General features: G+C 37.1%; 1 protein-coding gene across 1 annotated transcript in view; it reads left to right on the top strand.

Moving 5' to 3' along the window:
- Positions 1-22,121, top strand: part of ST8SIA1 (ST8 alpha-N-acetyl-neuraminide alpha-2,8-sialyltransferase 1) — a 133,660-nt gene extending 111,539 nt beyond the window's left edge. Inside the window, exon 5 of the mRNA XM_043966643.1 lies at positions 16,737-22,121. Within this exon, the coding sequence (XP_043822578.1) occupies positions 16,737-17,223 (487 nt within the window). The 3' untranslated portion in view covers positions 17,224-22,121. The remainder of the gene's footprint in view (positions 1-16,736) is intronic.
- The last annotated feature ends 4,064 nt before the right edge of the window (positions 22,122-26,185 follow it).

Below are 26,185 nucleotides of genomic sequence, written 5' to 3' on the forward strand. Positions count from 1 at the left end.
AGCTGAATGTAAAGAGCATATATGCCTTATAGTGATTTTTTCATCATTCATATTAAAGAATATAGTGGTTTAAGTGTATGGTTACCTATTTTCATTACAGTTCTAGATTTGTATAGCATCTCACATATTTCAGTCCTGTGATCTCATTAATATAGGTATTCCCTCCACCAGTGAAAATGAAACCTGCTCATGTTTTATCATCACTGATGGTCAGTTCAAGTGTATGACATTTGAAGTGAAGTATAAAGGAGGTCATAGGAAATTGATGTACTGAGAGATCAAGGTATTTGAGGGAACATCAACGTATATATTAAGTTCCTATGTCTGAGTAAGGTTTGGGATAGGGAATGGGAGATTGTGAGTCAGGTTCTAAACTTAAGGAAAAGGGGAGCAGCTAGGTGGTGCAGTGGATAAAGCATCAGCCTTGGATGCAGGAGGAACTGAGTTCAAATCTTGCCTCAAACACTTACGCTGTGTAACTCTGGACAAGCCACTTAACCCTCATTGCCCCACAAAAAAAATAAACAAAAATAAACTTGAGGAAAGAATGTTGAAGAGGTGACAGAAAAAAAGTTGTACTGGGTGTACTGGATTGCAAAGGAAGATAAATTTTCTGAGTGATAGTTCCAAATGGAAATCATCATTGAGGAATACCTGTGTACTCTTCCTGACTTTTCGGCTCATGAGAGAAGAAGCACCTAGTTTTAGAAAGAATGGTCACAGTGTTTTCTGGGGAGAACTGGGATCCTGTTAACCGAAAAAATGTGAAGAGAGTATAAAGTGAACAGATTTTAGATGAAGGGGAGTTTGTTGTAACAGTAGAATAAAGATTCTATCTAATGCAATGGAATTACAAGTCATATCAGAATATGTCCTGTAGAAGGGTAGGGATGAGAATACAGAACAGAAGAAAGAGAATATTTTTGCAGACAGTGACTGAATCATGGGGATAACGGGAATGGAAACTGCCACAATAAGATGGGTAATGATTATTTAATTCCCAAGATGATTAAGCATGGAGTCATTGCAGGTCCTCACTGACTCTGACTTCTGAGATCTGGAATTTTTTTAAAAATCTCTAAAATACCAATGACTGAAGAAGAATAAAATAGAGATTAGTTCTCTATGTTCTGGACTGAGTTGCACTTATGCTTTGCACTCATTCTTTCTCCAAGACAATAGGGGATAAAGCCCACCCAGGATATACTTTTCACCTATTTCTGGAAGCAAAGATCCCCAGAGTATTTTAGGTATGCTCAGGCTTGAGATTTGAGATGACTTGACATCCCTTTCTGAGCATACCTACTACCTCTAGGCCTAAGATTCTGTGGCCTTTAGGGTTCTTTGTGAATTTATCCTCAGCTACTGCCACTCACGTGTGCAGATAAAAGAGAACAATATAGCGATATAGTAATTTAGGCCTGGAAATTGGATGTCTTAGAACCCCAGGGAAATATCATGCTAATGCTACATTTCACATATATATATATACATACACACATATGATTAACCACACAATATTCATAAATCTATTCAGATTATCCATCGTAAATGTATCAAATTATATATAAATTATAATTGGATATATATGCAATTATAAATTATATCAAAGTATATAGAACAAAGGGGGAAAATCACCTTTGATTCAACAAACATTTGCTTATTATGTGCAAAACCGTCTGCTATGTGTTGGAGCTGTGAAGCCAAAATAGTCGCTGCACGTGAGGAGCTTATATCTTAATGTATAAAAAGTTTCTTTTTTTCTTACATGTGATTAATTCTCTCCCACACAGGGTAGTCTCATGAATACTTCTTTATCACTTAATATGACTACCAATTGCCACAGAGTCTCTGGGGCTTCTGGTCTGCTACTTGGGTTTCTGAGCAAAACGTTTGTTATGTCAGCCTGGAACAAGTAGCCTGAAGCAGCCCTGCCTATGAAGCAGAACTTCCCATCTCCATAATGACTTCTCCCACCCTGTGGCTCCTGCATTTGTAACAGCTTTTTCCTCAGGGTTTATGGAGACTACAGAAAACCTCTCCTTTGAACTTGTGATCTAGAAAAATCCTCCTTGTTGAGCCCCTGAGCTACACTTTAATCATGAAGGGCTATGGAGATATTATTCTTAGCATTTCAAAAGGATGAGATATTTTTATTTCTAAATAGGGTATATTAAGATGAAGGCAACCCTTGCTATAATATATAAATTAGAGGCAGTTAGCATGGTTTAGAGGTTAGAGAACTGGCTTTTGATTAAGGAAAACCGGGGTTCAGATTCAAGGCTTCTAAATTCAGCCCTCTAGTCATTATGTTAGCTAGTTGCTTCAGAGCAGATTATGTGTCTCTTGATAAATCATTTAATCTCTGAGGGTTCCTGAGAACTCTAAAAACAATTGCTGATCTGAATTAGTAGAGGATTTTCTCACTGGGAAGTTCCCTACACCTTTTGATCACTAGTCCAGAAATGCTACCCTTCTCAATTAAACAAATAGATTTCTTCACAATTTTATCTTAATATGTTTATGTATATACTATACACACATCAGATGTGGTTGGGAGGTAGGGGAGATAATTAGACAGACGTTTGGATCCTCCTTTTCCTCAACAATGCTTCAATAATTTCACCTGTGTTCATCATGGACTGAAAAAGGTTGGAACATACTGCCTATATGTCTCTGTTTCTAACCAAAGCATCTCCCTTGATCTGAGTTTTTTCATTCCTAAGAGCCCATAAATGGCTCAGTGCTTCTTAGCAGAAGGAGGCAGTGTGACTCAGTATAGCGAGGGATACAACCAGACGGCTGTCTGTTTGAAATCGTAGGGTAGGCACATTCAGGTAAATGAATTTCTCAAATGCTGATGTAATCCAGCAGCACTTGAATCACAAGATGGAATGAAAATAGATGTTCTGCTTTCAGTGACTGATATAATTAACTCTTAGTCCTGTTTTTGCATAGCCACTGCATCAACAGTTTTGCAGTCTACTCGGGGTTAGAGAAATGAGACAAAAAGGGTAAAGAAAAAAATGACCTATTGTAACCCTTGTGTGGGAAACTTTCATTAACCCAAGGGCCACAGTAGACTTTGGGGGAGTTTTCTCATTCTTTTTGTTCAGAATTCCTTCCTTGCCCCAAACTAGTCCCCACAGTATTCACAGTCTCTCTCATGGTTATGGAGACTGACCCTCCCCTTTCAAGACACCATTCACAGTATTACAAAGGAAAGTTTTATTAAGATGAGCGGGGGGGGGGGGGGGGGGGGGGGGGGGGGGGGGGAGACTTTAATGAGAATCCATTAATTGATGTGGACCAGATGGTAACAAATGGCAACAGAGAGAACATAGGACTATTCAGTTCTTATTTTCTTTCTTTTTCTCTGCCAAGGAGAATGATGTTTGGTTCAGGAAGTATGGGAAACAGATTATTAAATATTTCCTCTGTCTGCAGACAGTAAGTGCTTAATAGATGTTTGAAGGAAGAGGTCTGTAAGTAAAGAAGATTAACTTGTTAGTGAAGAATGGATTGGAGGAAAAAGAAAGTAAAGACAGAAAGTTGAATAGTAGACTGTTTTTATAGTGGTTGAAGCAAGAGATAATGAGGGACTGCACTAGGGTGGGTCAACAATCAGAAAGCCAAAAAATATTTATCAAGTGCACACTATGTGTCTGGCACCCTGTTAATTACCAGGAATCCAAAGACAACCGTTAGAAGCTAAAAATACAAAACCAAAATATTTCCTTTCAAGAACTGTCAGTTCTACCTTTGGAATCTCTATCAAATCTATCCCCTTTCTCTATAATCCTACTGAGTATACCACCCTAGGTCAACCTCACATTCCTTATCATCTGGCCTACTGGCATAGCTTCTTAGCAGGTATTCCAAACTTTAGTTAGCATCTTCCCTCTCTAGTTCATCCTACACACCACGGGCAACTCTAATTACATTACTTCACTATTTAAAACCTTTCAATATTTCCCCACTGCTTACTGAATTAAGTCTGAGCTTCTTCATCCAGAAGATAAATGACTTCAGTTAAAAGATTACCTGCCTTTTGGGAAGTTGAACTCTGAGTAAATGAGAAACAAACTAAGGTTCCAGAAAAAAGTACAGTGGAAAGTACCGTAGAGTCAGAGGATCTTGGTTTATACTTGCCCTCTGATGCTACCTATGTGACCTTGGGCATGTCACATAACTCCCCCTAGGCCCCAAGTTTCCTTATCTGTAAAGTATGAGTATCAGATTAGATGACCTTTAAGGTCCCTTCCATTACAGACCTATCTCCTATGATTATTAGGATGAAATGTTATATATGGCCAGATGTCATTATTATGTCAGATGTTTTTGCTTATTTGTTATTTTTGTCACAAAGAAAGGTTGATTCTGGAGTTGGTGGGTAGGGAAAGATTTCCCCTATTCTTCCTGAGAAATGACTATGATGTAAAGAAAACAGCATTCATGGAACTTTTAAAAAACAAATAAATCTCTAATGAATGAGTATGAATAACGTGCTAAAATGGATAAGAAGCTAATATCCTGTAGCTAGGTGGCACAGTGTATACTACCAGGGATGGAGTCAGGAAGACTCATATTCCTGAGTTCAAATCTAGTCTCAGATACTTAGTACCTGTGTGACCCTGGGAAAATCACTTAACCCTATTTGCCTCAGTATCATCATCTGTAAAATGAGTTGGAGAAGCAAATGGCAAACCACTTTAGTATCCTTGCCACAAAAACTCCAGATGGGGTCAGGAAGATCAACTGAACAACAGCAATATCTCACAGGTCATTTTTTTCTTTCCTATTTGAAAATTAAAGCAAAGTTGAGAGGTACCATTAAAATGAGAAAAAGAAATTGCTATTATTTGTGGTTAAGGTTGCATTTTATTTTTTTCCTTAATAGCATTTCCCCCCAATTACATTAACATTTATTTTTATAAGATTTTGAGTTCCCTGTTTTGCATGACTGCACATGTATAACTTATATTGAATTGCTTGAGTTCTTAAGGGGGTAGGGAGGGAGAGAGGAAGAGAATTTGGAAGACAAAATTTTAAAAATTGATGTTAAAATTTGTTTTTACATGTAACTTGGGGAAAAATTCTAAATAAATAAAAAATATAGAAGATCCCTTTCTTCCCCTCTCCCTAAGACAGCAAGCAATCTATTATAGGTTATATGTGTACAATCATGTTAAACAAATTTTAAGGTTGCATTTAGAAAAGGGAGAAAAACTTCAAGCTATAAACTCCACATAGGGTGAAAAATTATAGGCTGTTTTTATACAATATCAAACTAGCTGGTCAATCCAATGAATCATTTGGCTGTTTGTTTTTTGCATAAACCTCATAATTTGTGAGAATTTTTAATATAATTGATTTAATTTAATGGAATTGATAGATGTTTTGAAGTTCCATAAACACAACCATAGTGACTCAAAGCCTTCCAAAGCCAAGTTTGTTTTTATGGGTTCCTTTGCTTTGTCTTAGAACAAAAAAAGTTAATTGTGTCTCTGCCAGATAACTTCTGGACATGTCATACACAGCTGCAGTTGTAGAGAAAATACAATGAAGTATTTCTAACTATAAGTGTTAACAAGTCACTTATTTGGAGAAAGGTAGATATTCTCTAAAAAATGTTTTTCTGTGGGAAATGTTGAAGTGTGAAAGAGAAAAGTAGTATAAACAATGGGGAGGAGAGAGAGAGAGGGGGGGGGGAGGGAGGTGGATGGGGGAGGGGAGAAGGAAGGGAGGTAGGAAGCAGCTTCTGGATAAACAAACTGGGTAAAGTAAGAAAGAAAAAAAACAATAATGAGAAACACTGAAATTGGCAAAAAGTCTAAGTAGTACCAGAAAGCAAAAAATAATATGTGGAAATACATATGGTCAGGAAGTGGATGATAAAAAATGTGGAAATTTAAGAACCATGAAAGAAAGCATAAATTATAAGCAAAAGCACAGTGAGGGAAAAAAGGCTTGTTTTGTGGGAATATTGCTCTTGAGAAAAAGTGAAAAATCTTTAGCTAAACATGGTTTTGAATGTTCCTGCCTCTGCTATCTTTTAATAATGACTTTTTTTTCTGATAAAAGTACTTAATTTTTTCCAGTTACATGTAAAAATAGTTCTCAACATTTGTTTATACAAGCTTTCCAATTTCAGATTTTTCTCCCTCCCTCACCCCTCCCCTAGACAGTAGGTAATCTGATATAGGTTATATACACATAATAACATTAAACATATTTCTGCATTAGTTATGTTATAAGAGAAGAATCAGAGCAATGAGGAAAAACCTCAAAATAGAAAAACAGCACCAAAAGCAAAAGAAATAGTATGGTTCAATCAGCATCTCTACTCCACAGTTGTTTTGGAGATCCCCTTCCATCATGGGTCCCCTGGAACTCTTCTGTACCATTGCATTGGTGAGAAGAATCTAGTACATCACAGTAGATCAACACACAATGTTGATGATACTGTGTACAATGTTCTGGTTCCACTCATCTCACTCATAATCAGTTCATGCAAGTCTTTCCAGGTTTCTCTGAACTCCTCCTGCTCATTGTTTCTTACAGCACAATAGAATTCCATTACATTCGTATACCACAACTTGTTTAGCCATTCCCCAATTGATGGGCAACCCCTCAATTTCCAATTCCTTGCCACCACAAAAAGAGCAGCTATAAATATTTTTGTACATGTGGGTCCTTTTCCCTTTTCCATGATCTCTTTGGGAAAAAGACCCAAAAGTGGTATTGCTGGGTCAAAGGGTATGCACAGCTTTATAGCCCTTTGGGCATAATTCCAGATTGCTCTCCAGAATGGTTGGATCAGTTCACAGCTCCACAAACAATGCATTAGTGTTCCAATAATAATGATTTGATGAGGGCAGAAGCATTTGAGAAGATGAGGTAAAGTGCCTTTTACAAAGTATAATTAAGATGAGAGACTAAACAAAATCACAAAATAGGATCTGCATTATTGGCACATCACAAAGAGCTATCAGAAAAATGCTATGCCAAGTCAGGATACTTGAGTTCTAACCCAGCTCTGCCCCTAATTAACTATTGTTAAGGCTAAAATTCTAGCTATACTGTTTAAAATATCTAATGAGTGGTTGCCAATAATTACAAGCTTTAGCAAGAGTTAGACTTTTAAGCATTTATTAAGGAGAATAAGAATTTGGTAAGGAGAGAGAGAAAGGCCTACATTCATCTATCTATTAAAGGGAAAGCACATTTCTATCTCCCTTCTCCACTGGAGTCCTCAGGAAAGAGAGCGAGTCAGAGTGCCAGCCTCCCCTTTCTTCCTCCCACAAGCAAATGTCACTTCCTAACACCAAAGAAAAGATGCATGGTCTTGTCCTCAAAGACCTTCACCTCATGGTGGAGCTTTTCTACAGTAAGTCTCCAGCAGGTGGCATCATTCCAATCATTACACTATGGGGTGTTAGGTAAGCCACTTTTCTTTTCTGAGCCTCATTTATTTCATACATAAAATAAGGGGGATGGACCAGTTGAGTTCTATGATACTGTGTTAAAAAACAGCTAATGGAGGCAGCTAGATGGCGCAGTGGATAAAGCACTGGCCCTGGATTCAGGAGTACCTGAGTTCAAATCTGGCCTCAGACACTTAACACTTACTAGCTGTGTGACCCTGGGCAAGTCACTTAACACCAATTGCCTCACCAAAACCAAAAACAAAACAAAAAACAAAACAGCAAATGATTATAAATCACTTTAAGGTTTGCAAAGCATTTTACATCTATTTTCTTACTTGATCCTCATGATAACTATGTAAGGTAGGTGGTATTATTACCTTCATTTTACAGATGAGGACACTGAGGCTGAGAGCAGTTAAATAAAGGACTTGTAAATAAATACAACTAGTAACTAGTAGTAACAACTAGTCTAAGGAAGAATTGAACTCGGGTCTTCCTGACTTTAAGTCAAGTGCTCCATCCACCATAGCACCCTGCTACCTCTTCCGTATAAACATACTGTTGATACCAGTATCATAGGTCTCCACTGTACCTTCAGAGGCCATATAGTTTATTTTTCCTTAGAAACTGTGTTGTTTAAAATCTAAATGTGGGTCCTAATCTGCCCCCCCCCCGTTTTAGGGGGGAAGCTATCTAAAATCACTGATAAATTCAGCAAGAGTTTACGCTTTTAAAGATTTATTAAAATATATTATAATTTAGGGGGCAGTTAGGTAGTAGAGTGGATAAAGCATCAGCCCTAGATTCAGGAGGACCTGAGTTCAAATCCAGCCTCAGACACTTGACACTTTCTAGCTGTGTGACCCTGGCCAAGTCACTTAACCCTCATTGCCCCCCTCAAATATATATATAAAATTTAGTGAAGAGAGAGAGAGATTGAAAACAGATTCTTTATAGCATGGAAATTCTAGCTTAGATCTAATTTGGTATAGCCAGAGAGAAAGAAACCAATTTCCTTTCCTAGCAGTCCACGTGAAATCTCTCACCACCAAGCCAGTGTCCAAATGCCTATTCCTCAACAAAAAGAGGCTCCTTCCATGAGCAAGTGTTCACTTCCTAGTTCCTCTCTCCCTCCCCCAAAGGGGAGGTCCTTCAAGCTGATTAGTTGAGAGTGGTCTCTTGCTGATGTCAGTAGTACACCGCCTCTGAGAACAAGTCACTCAGGGCCAGCCAGGTGTGGTCCCCATCCAGTCATCCTTAAGTAGGTACTTAGTTTCTCATGTTCACCCAATTCAAATACTAAATCAATCAGGTGGGACCCCTGGGTGCCTGCCAAATCCCATTATTTTACCACAAAACCTCCAGCTGATGTTCTTAAACCTACAGGGATGATGCATTTTGATTTGGGGATAGTCTTATGGTCTAACATAAATACTTCTTGAATTTTTCACATTGGTCATAATTTGCAGAAATGAGGAATGATAGAAAAATATCTAGCTGGAAAAATGACTACACATATAGCTAGGGAAGTGATAGGGGATTCAGAGAGGGGATAGGTACAGAAGAGTGCCTGGAGTATTGTAAGGGGCATGATAAAAAAGACTGTTGAACCAGGGCCTAAAAAGGGGAGAAGAGAATGTGTTTAAGAATGTCAGTTTAGAGTTGAATAAGGGCAGCTGGAGACGACGTTCAAAAAACATAAAAAGAAGGCTTTGATATTAACATCAGAGATGCTCTATAATCTAGGCAACTCCATGAAATTAGTAGTAGGCAGTCCAGAGGGCTGAGTCCTAGAGTCCCTAGGAAATCCAGTAAATATAATAATTTAATTTCAAATGAATAAAATGATCGACAGTAGAGCACCATTACCCTAACAACAAAGCCCAACAAATTTGACTTCAGTAATATCTCAGGCTGTGAACACCCTGCTCACATTTAGGGGAACTGGGGTTTTCGCTAGAACTTTCCACAGCGGGAAACTGTACTAGGTTCTAAAGTCTAAATATCTCTAGCATTCACCCAGCAATCTCTTCTCTTCTTTTTTCTTTCTTTTTGTGTGTGAGGCAATTGGGGTTAAGTGACTTGCCCAGGGTGACACAGCTAGTAAGTATCAAGTGTCTGAGGTCAGATTTGAACTCAGGTCCTCCTGACTCCAGGGTCAGTAATCCACTGCGCCACCTAGCTGCCCCCTTTTCTTTTCTTTTTCTTTCTTTTTTTTTTTGTATCCAGCCATCTCATCAGCATGTCATTTAGGATTACTAGTTTTGTCCCCCAATCCTTACTCCATATGCCCACAACTCCTGGCATCTACCCTCTTTGCTTTCCTATTTTCCCTTTGGCCATACACACTTGAATCCTGATGAACTTTGTCCAAGGTTTTATTTACAAGGAAAAGAGTAGGCTGATCTATAATACACAGGGGCAGAAACAATCATGAGAATATATAATTTTTAAAGTAAAGAAGGCTCTAACCCTTACTGAGTTTGCTTAGTTCTCATACCTGATGGCCACATTGGACTGTCCCTTCTCCCCACCCAGAGTTTTATTGATGCGTTTACATATTTTCCCACTCTGAGAGGGCTTCACATGATTATGTTTACAAGTGAAAACTGTTCACATTCTCCAAAGATCACAAAATGTCCTTTGTTGTTTCTGTGGTTCAGTCATTTTTAGTCATGTCCAACTCTTCGTGATCCAAAATGGGGTTTTCTTGGCAGAGATACTGGAATAGTTTGCCATTTCCTTCTCCAGCTCATTTTACAGATGAGGAAACTGAGGTAAAAAAATTAAATGACTTGCCTAGGGTCACACAACAAGTAAGTGTCTGAAGTCAGATTGGAACTCAGGAAGATGAGTTTTCCTGACTCTAGGCCTGGCACTCTATCCACTGTACCACCTAGCTGCCCTTCAAAGAATCCTACTTTATCACACAGATAAGTTATCAAAATCATGTATATAAGGGGAAGCTCTGTGGAGAGTGTAGCCACCCTAGACTGGAGATATTATTTGTATGCTTATTTTACTCTTTTCTATAAAGATCTGTAGTTTTCATTCATTGGCTCAATAAGTATTTATTAAGTACCTACTGTGTGGCAAGCACTGCTACATCCTAGGGAGAGAGACAAAAATCCCCAAATAGTTTCTGCTCTCCAGTACCCTATATTCTACTGGTGAAAACATATGCAGAAAGACATAAATGCCCAGAGGGAGTACATCCCACTTTCGGAGAATCCTGGTAAATGGGGGCAATGGGAAAGACATCAACAGAAAGTGACATTTGGCTGGACTTTGAAAGGAGCATGCAATTCCAAGAGGCAAAGTAGAGAAGAGAGGTCATTCCAATCAATCAATAAGTATCTGTTCTAGGGACAGTATATTCCAGACCTGTGCAAAAGCCCAGAAACAAGAGATAGAATTTGTGTATGTGGGCAACAATTAGGCAAACTTAGCTAGACAATAGAGTGAATGAATGGGAATTTAATCAGCCCAGAAGAAAAAGTTAGCATCAGATTATAAAAAGTTTTAAATGCAAGGAGGGGAGTTTGTATTTTATCAGAAGCAACAGAGAATACGCGAGTTTCTTGAGCAGATGACTTATACTGTCAGCCACGTGCTTTGGGAATATTGATTTGGCAGATACGTAGAGGATGGATGGATTAGAAAGAGCAGTTAGGATGGAGGAAGGCTAGTTAAGAGGTTGTCAAAATAGTCCAGACAAGAGGTGATGAAGGTTTGAACTAGAATTGTTTCAGTGTGCATGGAAATCAGGGAATAGATGTGAGAGATATCATGGAGGAGAAATGAACAGAATTGGTAATTGACTGGATATGGGGAATGAGGGAGAATGATGAGTCAAAGACAACTCTTGGATTGCAAATCTGACTGACTAGATGGATGGTAGTGCTCTGCAAAGAAATAGGGAAGTTGTAAAGAGAGGAAGGTTCGAGGGTGGTGAAATATTGAGTTCTATTTTGGACCTACTGAGTTTGAATTGCCATTCTCTTTTCCCTCTGATTCTTCTAGAAGGAAATAAACTGACAGCTTCTGTGATAATATCTGATCATTCCTCAGAGGACAGATAATACAACTTCCTCTTCACAAAGTTCATTAATTTGTTTTAACTCCAGACTACAAAGTGGTCTTTCTTCCTTTCTTCCTCCTCCTCCTCCTCCTTCTTCTCCTCCTCCTTCTCCACTTTCTCCTTCTCCTCTTCCTCCTTCATCTCCTCCTCCTCCTTTTCCTTCTCCTCCTCATCCTTCTCATTCTCCTCCTTCTCCTTCACCTTCTCTTCCTTCTCCTCTTTCTCCTCCTCCTTCTCCTCCTCTTTCTCTTTCTCCTTCTTCTTCTCCTCCTCCCCTTCCTCCTCCTCCTCTTTTTTCTTTTCTCCAATCTCCCAATTTAATTCAGCTCTTTTGTTGTTTTTGTTGCTTCACCTTTTTACAGATTACAGGCCCACCTCTGGTTAGGTCCACATTATTTCCTGACAATCCAGAATGTGGAGAGGCATCCCTGAAGTCCCTTCGCTTTATCTCCTAAGAAGTTCGAAATGTCCAGTAGGTAGTTGGGGATATGGGACTGAAGAGCAGGAGAGAGACTAGGGCTGAATATACAGACCTGGAAGAAATATGTATAAATATGATAATTTAATTCATGAGAATCAATGAGATCACTGTGAGGATATAGAGAAAACCATAAAATGAGGATAATAGCAGCACTTACCTTGCAGGGTTGTTGTGAGGATCAAAGCTCTTAGCATGGTGCCTGCACACAGTAGGCACTACATAAATGCTTATTCCCTAATCCTTCCTTTTCCTCCTTAAATACCCCCTTCTTTCCTTTCATACTGCTGCCATCCTGGTGCAGTCACTCATGACTTCACATCTGGACTAATCCAGTAGCCTGCTGGTTGGTCTCCCTGACTCATGTCTCTCCCCACTCCAGTCCATGTGCCACTCACCTGTTAAATTAATCTCCCTAATTATGTCATGCCCTTACTCAATAAACTACAGTGACTCCCTATCATCTCTAGGATCAAATATAAAACCCTCTGTTTGGCCTTCACAACCAGACCTCTTAACACCTTACACCCCCATACATCCTCTCTGATCCTCCAGTGATATTGGTCTCCTTGCTGACACACAAACAACCCCCCCCCCCACCATCTCCCAACTCCAGGCATTTTCATCCAGGAATACTCTCTCTTCTCATCTCTGCTTCTTGGTTTTCCTTTCTTCCTTCAAGTTCCATCTCAAATCTCATCCTATATGAGAAGCTTTTCCTGTTCCTCTAATGCCAATGCCTTCCCTCTATTTACTATCTCCAATTTATTCTGTCATTGTCTTGTTTGTCCATATGTTTTTCATCTTGTTTCCTTAATTAGAAGATAAACTCCTTGAGGGCAGGGACCGACTGCCTTTTGCTTTTCTTTGTATCCTCAATGCTTAGAGCAGTGTCTGGCAAATAGTAGGTATTTCACAGATTAGTGTGGACTGACTGTGAGACTTGTAATCTACTTCCCAAAGCTCTCATCTCTTTTTTTTTCTTTCAGTCTAGGTAACATGTAGCATATTGTAATGACAAAATCACCTTAATTTTTCTATTACTCTTTGCCCAAATGTTCCTGTGGTGTTCCGTTTCCTGCCCAACACTCAGCAATGCTTTCTGTGTTCCTTCTGTCAGTTTCATTTATGACCGTGTGAATCTCCCGAAGTGTGAAACAGTCATCTGTTTTGACAAGTCTTCCTAGGGGGTAGAGGGGGTGTCTCACTTATATCTTGGATATATGCCCTAGAAAGACAACATATTTCTGTTATGATCAGGCTAACAAATACCTGCCTCATACCCCTCAGTAGGTACAATCACTACTGCCATTCTCTTCTCCCTCTGATTCTTCTGAGATGAAATCAACTAACAGCTTCTGTGGAGTTATCTTATTCCTCAGAGGACAGATAATTCAGCTTCCTATTCTTCACAAAGTTTATTAAATTTGTTTTTAGCTCCAGACTACAAAGTAGTCTTTCTTCCCTTCCTTCTATTTTTTTTTTGTGTGTGTGTGCGTTCTATTCTCCAACCTCCTGAAATAATTCAAGTCTCCTCATTCCCATTTCAGCTCTTTCATCGTTGGGTTTGTGACATTTCCTGATAACCTAGAATATGGAGAGATATTTCTGTACTCCCTTTACTTTATCTTCTAAGAAGAGACTAACCTGTACTTAGAACATAGATGGCAGTCACTTGAGCAATAATAACTAATAATAATAGCTAAGATTTATACAGTGCTTACTATGTGCCAGGCACTATGCTAAGCACTTTACAATTATTATCTCATTTGATCCTCACAACAACCCTGGGAGATAGGTGTTATTATTTATTTTTTTTGCATGGCAATGAGGGTTAAGTCACTTACACAGGGTCACGAAGCTAGTAAGTGTTTAGTGTCTGAGACTGGATTTGAACTCAGGTCGTCTTGAATCCAGGGTTGGTGCTTTATCCACTGTGCCACCTAGCTGCCCCCATAGGTGTTATTATTAACCCCATTTTATGGATAAGGAAAATGAGGCAAATGCAGATTAAGTGACTTGCCCAGGGTCACATAGCTAGTAAGTATCTGAGGCTATATTTGAACTCAGGTCTTGCTGACTCCAAGTCCAGCACTCTATCCCCTGTACTACCTCACTGACTGTGCAATTAATATGGGTATAAACACTGCACAGTAGGCCCTTGGTAAATGTTTGCTGTGCCAATAATCAATCCTCAATACAAGTCATTGCAAATTTTTTTCCAGCTCTTCATATTGATTGAGATCCTCAAGTTTGTTTTTCAAACTACTTTTGGTTTTTACAACTTACCTTCTAGCCAATTCATTAAAATGCTTATGGCCAGAGGTGAACTGATAAATATTTAGCATCCTGCTACCAAAAATAAAAAAAATTATATACTTGACACTTTAAGTGAAATCTTCATTATTAACATTTCTAAATTGCTTTTTATAAGTCTAAATAATCAACAAAATAATAAATCAATCCCCGGTTTATAGCATTTGCTGATTTCCAAGGTGTAAATAAATATATTGAAATTTTAACAATTGATTCTTTCTTCCTGACTGAAGCTAGCTCTAGGAAATCCTTGCTTTCTTGTTCCCTTTTAACAATTTGACAGCCCACCCAGTGTACTTTCCTTCAGCTTTACAATTTCATTTCTAGTTGGCTTTCATTTTACTTTCTAATTTGTTTTACTTACCATTTTATTTACCTTTCTTATATACCTTGCTGTACCTTGTAATTTCAGTCATGTCCAGCTCTTTGTGATCCAATATAGGGTTTTCTTGGCAATGATACCAGAGTGGTTTGCCATTCCCTTCTCCAGCCAAACATATAACTCTAGAAAAGCTCCCCAAAATAAACCTGGTTCATGTAAACCCTAAGCTTCGGTTCTGGGACACTGGTTACATTAGATTGTTTTTCCTTATCAATAGAAAATTCTACATTCAACCTATCACTGGCATTTCACAAAACCAACTATTTTGCTTCAAATTTGAAGACACTTTTGGCTCTTCCCATGAAATCTGTAACCAATTAGACTGAATGGTCTTGATCTTTGTATAAATGAGGAAGCAAGGCTATATGCAATGTGTGTTTGTGTGAGGTAGAGAAGATAAGACTTTGGATTAGAGGCTATAGGAAAGAGCTCTGGAACAGTTATTATAGGAGAATTTACAGTAGCTGGTGAAAAGCGCCCTCCTGAAGTTGAATAACAAGAATTCATGAATTCGAGGACCAGGTATATCTAGTCCTTGAAGTCTGATTGAACTTGCTCATATGCATTCTTCTAAGGGTATAGTAATGGTGCTTGAGAATTCATATATTACTCATCTCTGTCAGGGATACCCTAAGAATCAAGAACAAGCATGAACAAATCTTGAGAGAAGAGTGTGTTCTGCATCATAGATGGGTTTTATGCTTTCCCTAGTAGTCATAATAAATATGGCTTTAGATTTGTAGTTTCTGACTATTATATTAAAATATGCAACTGGATATGTGACCTTGTTGACTTGTATATTCCCTCCAGTTATGCAGATCTCAACTCATCCATGCCTGCTCACTCTGTGAGATAGTTGGCAAGCTGACAGTGATACCCAACAGGAAATCCTTGGATCTGGTGGATTTATAATTTGCAGTTTCAAAAACTCATGATTCATCCTGTCCAACTCTTCATAGGTGGTATTACCTCCTGTTTCCCAAAACTACTTTAGCCTCATCCTCAGCTTCTGCCACTATTGGCTACAGATGTAGCCAATCAAGTCAAGGCACACTCTCTTCATTAAACAGGAAATTGGCAGCCCTCTTTGAGGGGACAGAATTGGAAGAACAGGCAGTGCTGTAAAGTAAAAGAAGGCTTGCTCTTGGGCTTAAGAATTCTGATTTCAAGTACTAGATGCCTCACTTACTTGTTGTGTGACCCCAGACAAGTCACTGAATGTCAGTTAAGCCAAGTCATTTTTCATCTTTATTCTTTTATCAACAAAAAGGAAATAATAACACTTATGCTGCCTACCTTGAAGAGTTATTGGGAGGGAGGTACTTTGGAGAACATTAAGTGTCATAAATATGAGTTATTATTACTCAGGAGAGAAACATAAGCAGCTGTTTGAAGCATTTTGTGTTGGAAACAAATTCTCCTTTGTGTGTAAGTCATCATTATTGGTACATTATGGTATTCATGGAGTTCTCTGGGATCTCCAGAATTTATCCCCTGAAAATAAGAAGAGTAAACAGTGTCTAACAAGCACAAAACCCAGCAGCTTGAAAATTGGTAGTGTTTATTTTAAAAGGGTACTGTATTTCCCAATAATTTTGAGTAAAAATGAATTCATGCAAATTGTTTTTGAAAGAAAATGGGATCTTGGGGCAGATAGGTGGTACAGTGGATACAGCACCGGCCCTGGAGTCAGGAGTACCTGAGTTCAAATCTGGCCTCAGACACTTAATACTTACTAGCTGTGTGACCCTGGGTAAGTCACTTAACCCCAATTGCCTCACTAAAGGAAAAAAAAAAGGAAAAAAAAGAAAACGGGATCTTACTATTTTTTGTGCACAGAGAAAATAATATATGAAAGTGGTTGAATATAAAAATTGAGTATGAGCTTGGAGATGATCCCGATCACATGAAAGCTACTTCCAGTTATTTTAAAATTATTAGTTTAATCACTGTGGCCACCACAAAGATAAAAAGTTGTTTGGGTGTTGTTGTATTTGTTTCCTTTGTTGCCAAAATTAATTCTTTTCTTTCTTTTGTTTTTGAAAACAGATTCCAGAACTTGCTTTGGTCCCGAAAGACATTTGTGGATGACATGAAAGTATATAACCACAGCTACATCTACATGCCTGCCTTTTCTATGAAAACGGGGACAGAGCCATCTCTCCGGGTTTATTATACATTGGCAGATGTGGGTGCCAACCAAACAGTACTATTTGCCAATCCCAATTTTCTTCGTAGCATTGGCAAATTCTGGAAAAGTAGAGGAATTCATGCCAAACGCTTATCTACAGGTCTCTTTCTTGTCAGTGCCGCCCTGGGCTTGTGTGAAGAAGTTACCATCTATGGCTTCTGGCCTTTCTCTATGGATCTGCGTGAGCAATCTATTAGTCATCACTACTATGACAATGAGTTACCCTATTCAGGCTTCCATGCTATGCCAGAGGAATTCCTTCAGCTTTGGTATCTTCATAAAATTGGTGTGCTAAAAATGCAGCTAGAACCATGTGAAGACCTCTCATTCCAACCCACTTCCTAAGGACAGAGGCTGAGGAAGTGAATGGGCCAGTACAATGTTTTTAGTGCTTGTGTGTGAATATGCAGAAAGGAAAACATTCAGACTTATTTATGGATTTGCATAGATCATTTAAGAAAAAAGAAACAACAAAATTCTGTGGTTTAAGCATTTATTTGGAGGCTTACCAAGAGATCAGTACTTCTGCAAAATATTTTGTAGTTTGCTGTGGATTTTTGGCCAGTAAAACTCTGGAAGTAAGTTCTTGGGAAAGAAACAAAACATCACTTGGTATGTTCAAGTTCAGATGGTGTCATTCAACGAAGACCTTGTTGATTTAGAATGAGGAACAACCAATAAAGAAAATTGGGGAAATGGGAAGAGGAAATTTCAGTGATGATTGGCCAATAACACTGACTGTATAGAAATTCATCTGACTCAAAACTGGTATATAGAATGGTAGTTTTTACAAGCATTATTTATTTTTGTCATCTGGGGTTATGTGGGGTGGGTGGATAAGGGGGAGAAGTTGTGTGTGAGTAAAATAATATTGTATTCTGTAATAACAATCCAAAATGCCATAGCTTACTGTTGTGATTGTTTTTTGAAATGTTGTGTCTGTAATATTTTTTTTCAAATTATGGTTTGCTCATTTGCCAAGTTCTTAGACAATGTGAAACCCTGGTAAATTGGAGCAATATAGGTAACCAGTCTGGGTATCTAGATTCCATCTCCTCTCTCTTTTCTGCTTCTCCCTCAGTTATCTGAATAATTCAGATAATAGCTGCAACTTTTAAATTATATAATTGTGTCCATGTTAACCTGACATTGTTTTGTTACTATAAAGAGACTACATATGGAAATGTAGTTTTTTCCAAATTTATCATAATCTTGTTCAGAATTTGGTGTTCAGATATGTATTAAAGTTCTGTGGGACCATAGCAGTATTTAAGTTTAGTATTTCCCTAGGAATATACCCCATAAAGCAAGGTAGAACAATCATCTTATTCCTATACATACATACATACATATGTATATACATACACACATACACATCCCTTTATACACAAAAGTGCCGGTTTGTTAGGGCCAAAATTTATAACTAGTGATGGATTTCAACAAAATCCACTATGTGCTAGCTTGCCACACTCTAATTCTTAGATAATGATAGCTTACTGGCTATTCTCCATTTTGCTAACATAGGCAAGAACCCAATTTCTACCCCCAAAAAGATCACCCAGAGTAAGGACAGTCCTCTCCGTCCAAGCCCAATATCTCTTACATGCATATTGTTGCTCTGGGAGACACAAAGCCACCCATGAAAAGGTCTGTGGTTGTAGAAGAGCCCCTAATGTTTACCCAGTAAGCCTGCTGCATTTGTTTTGATAGGGAGTAATGGAAATCATTATGAATTGAGAAAGATCTGCACCATTAGAAGGAATACCCACATTGAAGAGAGATCACAGGACCACAGGCACATGGAAGTTATTAAATCCTTCATATAAGACTCCCAACAAATAGAAATTTAGATGACAAAAATTTAAATGACCACCTCAAATATTTTACTGAATGCAATGTTAGAATAAAATATGGTTTTGTTAATCCATGTCCTCAACAAATATGAGACAGTTTTATAGGGGAAAGAATAGGATAGCCCAACTGAGAAATTGGTTGTTTAAAATGTGATTGGTTATCATAATCCACTTTATATTGTTAGCAGATTATTTCAAAGAGCCTTGGGATATTGGTTAATTCTGTCCCTGAATCCACATTTCTCTTTTGACTTTGTATGTCAACGTAGTGTTGGAAAATTTAATGCTGTTAAGCTTTTGTAAATGTTCGATACATATGCTAGCCTGAAAATATCTACTCTTTCATACTACAAAGTGCTCAGCAATTACCATTAGGAAACATATGTGTCTAAGTATATATATCATTAAAATATAAGCATTCTACACAGAAAAACACATCCAAAAGTTATAAAATGCATGTGTCCAGGTTAATAGCTTGATTTAAAAAAAAACACTTTATCGATCGTTGTTTAAAGGCTGTTCATCTGTCCATCTTAATCTCCAGCATTGAAAATATCAAGCAATTTCACATTTTATTACATAGTTCCTGATGGTAATTTTTTCATAGATACATACAATTCTATCCTAGGGATTTGTGTGATCCTATCTACTCCATGTGGATTCTAGAGGACCAAAGAAAAATAAATCTTTTTGGGGCAAAATATATGTTACATATATACATACATATATATGCTATGGCTTGAAAATATTGAAGCTGAATTCTGTGGATTATATGTTGAATTAGTCTGCTTTATAGTCACACTTCTTAAATGGGTCTTTGTTGAGGACTTACATTGCCTTTTTTTTCTGGAAATATAATCACAATGAGGATTTATGCTAAACTCCCAATAAAATAAGAACTATTTGTTCTTAACTTTAAGATCATACCTTCTGGGGCAGCTAGGTGGCGCAGTGGATAGAGCACGGGCCCTGGATTCAGGAGTACCTGAGTTCAAATCCCACCTCAGACACTTAACACTTACTAGCTGTGTGACCCTGGGCAAGTCACTTAACCCCAATTGCCTCACCAAAAAAAAAAAAAAAAAGATCATACCTTCTACTCTGTACCATATTTGATCAATTAGGTTTTATAGAATTAAATGACTGTCATTCACAAGAGATTAGCTCCAAAACATATAGAATCAATAAAAACAAAATTTCGGCATTTTTGATAGTCAGACAGCAAAGATCATGACTATTTAATATCAATTTACTTTTGCAAGTTTATTTTTGCATCACAAAATGATGGGGAATGAGAAATAAGAATACTTATGTCTAGTATGACTTTTATTTTCCTTTAAAATCATCTAGAAATATACAAGCTTGCAAATAGTCATTGTTATATGTAGTTAAAGAGTCATTCATCAAATAAGCTTTCCATCTGGCTTGTTGACAATGCATATAAAATGTAATTTTCACACTGGAATCCATTTTTATATAATCAGCTTTCAATTATCTACACTAATGCAAAAATGTTTAAATAATTTATGTTTTATTTTGGAACAGATAAAAATAGCAGTTCCCAACTATATAGCATTTTGGTTCATTTGACCATCCCCCAAACCCAATAAGATAGGTCATGGAAGTAGTAGGATTTCCTTTTAACAGATGATTAAACTGAGACAGAGAAAGGTTAAGTGATTTGCCCAGGGTCTCAAAATCAGGTCTTCTGACTCCACTACATTAAACTGTCTACAAGTTTATAGAAAATTAATCTCCCAATTCATATTTTTCCTTCAACTAACTTAAAATGACATTTCCCAGATTTTCAACTGATGAAGCCTAGGAGATAGATTCCAGATGCCTGATGGGAAATAAATGGAAGCTTTTCTAGGACTCAAAATTTACCACAAAAAATTCTAGAATACACAATCTATATAATTACTTGAGAGTAGACTGAACATGGAAAACACCAATAGGTATGCTATAATTTCTTGTTGTGTAGAGTTATGAAGTTTCATAATTTAAAAACCAGTTATTAAACAGCCTATTTCTTTCATCAGGGAGTAATTATCTATGGTCTGGTTTTTTGTATGTAGGTATATTGAATTTTGTGATTTTTAAATGTTATATACCATGTTGGTCAAGATTAAGTATTTCTGAGGAAAGTTAATACTATAACAAATATTAGAAATTCTTCTAGTTTACCCCAAAGTGCATTCATGTCAGAAACATTTATCAAGAACCTGTTATCTGCACACATTAATCTAGATGAGTGAGACATGGTTCTCCCAGGAGTTTAAAGCCTCCTTGGCTGCTAGACATAAAAATGTGTCTATTTGTGTAGACATGCCTAATTGATATATTTATGTCTATATGACTTTCCATCATATGTGTGACAAAAAATAAGAGGGCCCATCATAAGGAGGATAACAGGGACAATAGTAACTAAAAGGGTTTTTTGAGAACTGAAGGAAGGGTGAAACTTCATTTTCTACCCATTAAAATGGTAGACCATTACCAGTGGTCTACGATATAGGAAAGTCATAATTTGGGGCAGAAATAAATTAGGGGTTTGCCTTGGAAATTTTTGGAGGTCAGATGGGCAGGGAAATGAAGACTTCCTTATTTGCCACTGAGATTAGATGTCTGAAATATGTATATAATTTTTTCCTAATTGTTTTAACCTGTGGCCTCAGTTGGTATTTTATTCAATTGGATTTTCTTAGTTATTACATTTTGTGAAGGCAACAGTCATTACATTTATTTCTATAAAGCCTCTGTGAAAGTATTGGGGATTAGCCCTAAAAGATTCTGCAGCATGGAAGTAAGGGATGGTGTATGTCAGGTCATACTATGAAAAGATGCTTAGCATTTAGAAATTTCATTCAAGAAATTGAATGTGAATTTTGTAAAAGTGCATTTTTTATTGTCTCATCTCCTAAAATTAGAAAGCAGGCAAGCAATATGTAACTATGTGCTATCACCCAAAGACTGGTATTGACATTTGGGTCTCCTAGGGATAATGTTCAGTGGTAATTCTCAGAATGTCATTTTCATATGAACACAATACAATCACTGCTTACTGTTACCATGAGGAAAACTGACAAAGTTCATTTCACACATTCAAATGCTCTACAGGCTTATTATATCATTGCTTTTTAAGGTAAAATTATTTCTTTATCCATCCTTCTTTAATTTATAAAGAGGAAGTAGTCACTGTGACATGACTAACCTGTATTATCTATATACAGATGATTGTCTTAAAATAATATATGTTTGTTGAATTGAATTGGAGTGTGTACTATGATCTTTTTTTAAAGCTTAGATGAGAAAGTGTGTTTTGCTAATGCTAATTGATTGCCTACCTCTTTTTGTGTTGTTATTGAAATGCATATTGTACAAAGATCATTGCTGCCTTTGATTTCCTTATTGAATTTGGGGTTGGGAAGGGAGGAAAGGAAGTAATAAATACCTATTTGGGGCTTTAACCATGTCATCCACATTGAACATATATCATTCACATTGAACAATTTCTAGAATGGTTCATGATAAATCCATATATTTCCAATTGAGATAGTTTCACCAGGTACAAAAAAATGGAGATAACACATAATATTAATATCTTTCCATGTCTCAAAGTCAATGGTAAAATTCATTGTCCTATCTGTTAAATCATCCCTTCTCCAAATTATTTCATTCCTTTTGATGGTTCCATCACCTTCATAGTCACTCACATTCACCAAGGCAAAATTATTATTGACTCTTCCCTCTCCCTCACCCCCACCCTTCATTTTCAATTAGTTGCCAAGTCATGACTTTTCTACCTCCAGATTTCTTACAGCCATACATTTCTTTGTACTCACATAGCTGACCCCTAATTCAGATACATATCATCTTTTACCTGACCTATTGCAACTGTCCCATAATCATTCTCCCTACTTTTACTCTTCCTTCCTCTCTCTAATTCATCCTTCACACAACTAAAAACTAAAACTTCCTAAGGTATAGGTAGATTATGGGCCATATAGAAGGGAGCATGCCACTCACTTGATTTAAAAATCTTCAATGACTTTCCATTTCTCTCTATTTCCAGGTATTCCTGGTAATTTTAGCCCTCTACAATCTGGCATCAATTTACCATTCCATATTTATTTCACACTGCTTCCCTTCACGCACTCTACATTCCTCCTAAACCGATTTTGTAGCTGTTTCACAAATTTAGCATATCCTCTCCCATCTTTGTGCTTTGGCAAAAGATCTCAGTCATGTCTGGATGAAAATCCCTGCCCACCTCTACCTATTAGAATCTTTAGACTACTTCAAGGCTTATCTTAGATGCCACCTACTATATGAAGCCTTTTCTGATTTTCTGACTCCCCAGATGCTAGTACTCTCTCCATCCTCTAATTACCCTGTATTTGTTATTTGTCCATTAGAATGAGAGATGAGTTCCTTGATCTCAGGGGTTGTGTTTTTGCCTTTCTTTGTATCCAGATATCTCAGAACAGTGCTTGGCACATACTAAATCCCTAAATGCTTATTGACTGACTGACTGAATACTCCAATAGAATATAAACTCATTTCATGGGACTATTTCATTTTCTTCCCCTTGACACAGTGTCTTGTGTATAGTAATTTGACAATTGTTTGTTGAATTGAATTAGGTTAAATGGAGAATTGAGATAATCTCTCACATATACAAAACAACACAATCTGGTTTCACCTCTTGAAACACAGTATTAGGAGATAATGCTTTGGAAGGGTTTGAATTATCTAATTCGTTGCCTTATTATGTTCTCCATTTCATTTAAATATGTAGGAACAATTTTAAAGTAAACTTATAATAGCAAAATCAGACTTTGAAAAAAAGAAATGAAAACTTCTGCCACAAAAAGAAAATAATAATGATCCAGAATAAAAATTCACTTCTTTAAACAAGCACACTCTTAAGACAAACTATACACTATAATACATACCAGTAGCTCGAAAGCTTGCATCCCCAGACAATGATAGTTAAGCTGTATAGGATATATTGAGATAATGGTAATTGAGTTGGTTGGTTGGTTGGTTGTTGTCCTTAATTCTTGAAGAGGACTAAAATGACATCACTATCTTGGAGTCAACTGAGTACAGAAAGAATGAAGAACAAAAGGAAGAGGTCAGCAACCTCTGAGTCACATTTATATCCATAAAAAAGGGAAGCACTTGGCAAGGACTGTATCCTTTTTTTTCTCTACAGATTTTAGTTAACTTTACATTGACTTTTCATGACTTTTGGCATATATGCCAAAGCCAGACTAATCCCTTTTTTGGAGGGATGATGGTAGTCAAGAGTAGTTATTTCATTGCTATAGGGAATTTCTGGTTAGGATAGCTCCTCTCCCAATGAATGTTTGTAAAATGTTCTGTAATTTATAATGTTATAGAATTGTCTAGAGGGCATTGAGAAGTTAAATGACTTGCCAAAGGGTACTCAGTCAGTATTTGTTAAAGGCAGGATTTAACCCACCAGGTCTTGTTGACTCTGAGGATAGCTCTTTATTCATTACTCCATAATGTGGCTCTCATTGTGACAATAGTCATTAACATTCCCAAAACTGCATAATTAATCTTAAATTTATAATCTGTAAATTTAGCTAAATTAGGTATTTTATATAAATGAAGTGTTGCTCAGAATTGTGGATGTTCCTAACAGCAGTAGCTAAAAACCTTTTGAAGTTGTAAACTTGTTCCATAACACAGAAGCCCTAAAATTTTCAGAAGCTACTTGACCAGGAGCTATAGCAAGATTTAGAGTAAGAGAATTGTGCTATATTACTGATCCAAGGGTCCTCCATACTTAAAGCAACATCCTATGGTTTGAATTCCCTTCAGAGGGGAGCTATGAACTTATTAAACTAAAGGCAATCACCTTTTCATTCAAATACCCACCCCATCCCTCCACCCCACCCCCACCATCCAAATAACTTCCAGTATTAGTATAGTGTAAAGTCAAGATCTCTACTTACTCATATCATGGCTTTATTTCCTTGCCACTTCTCCAGATTCCTCTTCTCTCCCAGATACAGTGCACAGGAAATCCTCCTTCTCTTGTTAAGCATGCCATATACTGGGGCAGCTAGGTGGCACAGTGGATAGAGCACGGGCCCTGGAGTCAGGAGTACCTGAGTTCAAATCCAGTCTCAGACACTTAACACTTACTAGCTGTGTGACCTTGGGCAAGTCACTTAACCCCAATTGCCTCACTTAAAAAAAAAGCATGCCATATATACCTTTATCCAAGGAATAGATCAAAACTGTTTAACACTCCCACACTGACTTGAAACTATTCTTTGGGTCTTATAATTCAACCAGTTCCAAATCCACTTAACTCTTAATGCTGTCTAACCTAAATCTCTGCATAGTTTTGGCAAAAATCACATGAGATCTGGCAATTTGTTTTGCATAACAATTTTTCATTATTATATATGAGAGTTGCTTGGGTTGGGGGGTATTATTGATAAATGACAGTAGGTTTTTTCAATCTTAATATATTTTTATTTATTTAGCTATTTCCCAGTCACATGTAAAATAATTTTACTCTCATTTTGAAAAAATTTTGGGTTCCAAATTTTCTTCCTCCCACCCCTTGAGAAAGTAAGGAAAATGACATAAATTATACATTTGAAGTCATGCAAACATATGAAATGACAGTAGTTTTTTTAAAAAGTCGGTAATTTAAAAAAGAATAATCTCAGTTACTTTGTCACATGCTTTAATAAAATCTAGGTAAAATACCACTATAACAGACACCTAATCTACTAATCTATTAACTGTTCAGAAAAGACATAACATTAGTATGACCTATTCTTTTTTCTTTAGTATTTTATTTCCTCCCAATTACAAGTAAAAACAATTTTCAATATTTGGGTTTTTTTAATTGAGTTCCAAATTTTCTCCTCTCCCCAACCCCCTCATTGAGAAGGCAAGCAATTTTATATAGGTTATACATGTGTCATGAAAAACATATTTCCATATTAGTCATGTTGTAAAAGAAAACACAGACCAAAATAAAAAACTCAAGAAAAATAAAGTAGAAATAGTATGCTTCAATCTGTATTCAGACTCCATCAGTTCTTTCTCTGAAGACAGACATCATTTTTCACCATGAGTCCTTTAGGACTGTCTTGGAAGTATGACCCATTCTTGGTGAAGCCACATTGGCTTTTTTGTGATCAGAGTTCCCATTGCTAGATAGTCATTAATCATATCTTTTATAATATGTTCTATAATTATATTTGGCAAAAAAATAGCAAAGTTGGATAGTCTTTCTGTCATCTGTCAACTGCCCATTGGACATCTTTACCCAGATGCCCCTTGTAGACATTGCAAATTCAACAGGCCCTTAATGGAACTTATTATTTTCTCCTCTTCCTATTTTTCCAGTTATATTCAGAATAGCTCCATTCTACTCAGCTTTGTAATGTCAGTGG

This window comes from Dromiciops gliroides, chromosome 5, assembly GCF_019393635.1.
Source record: "Dromiciops gliroides isolate mDroGli1 chromosome 5, mDroGli1.pri, whole genome shotgun sequence".
Lineage (NCBI taxonomy): Eukaryota > Metazoa > Chordata > Mammalia > Microbiotheria > Microbiotheriidae > Dromiciops > Dromiciops gliroides.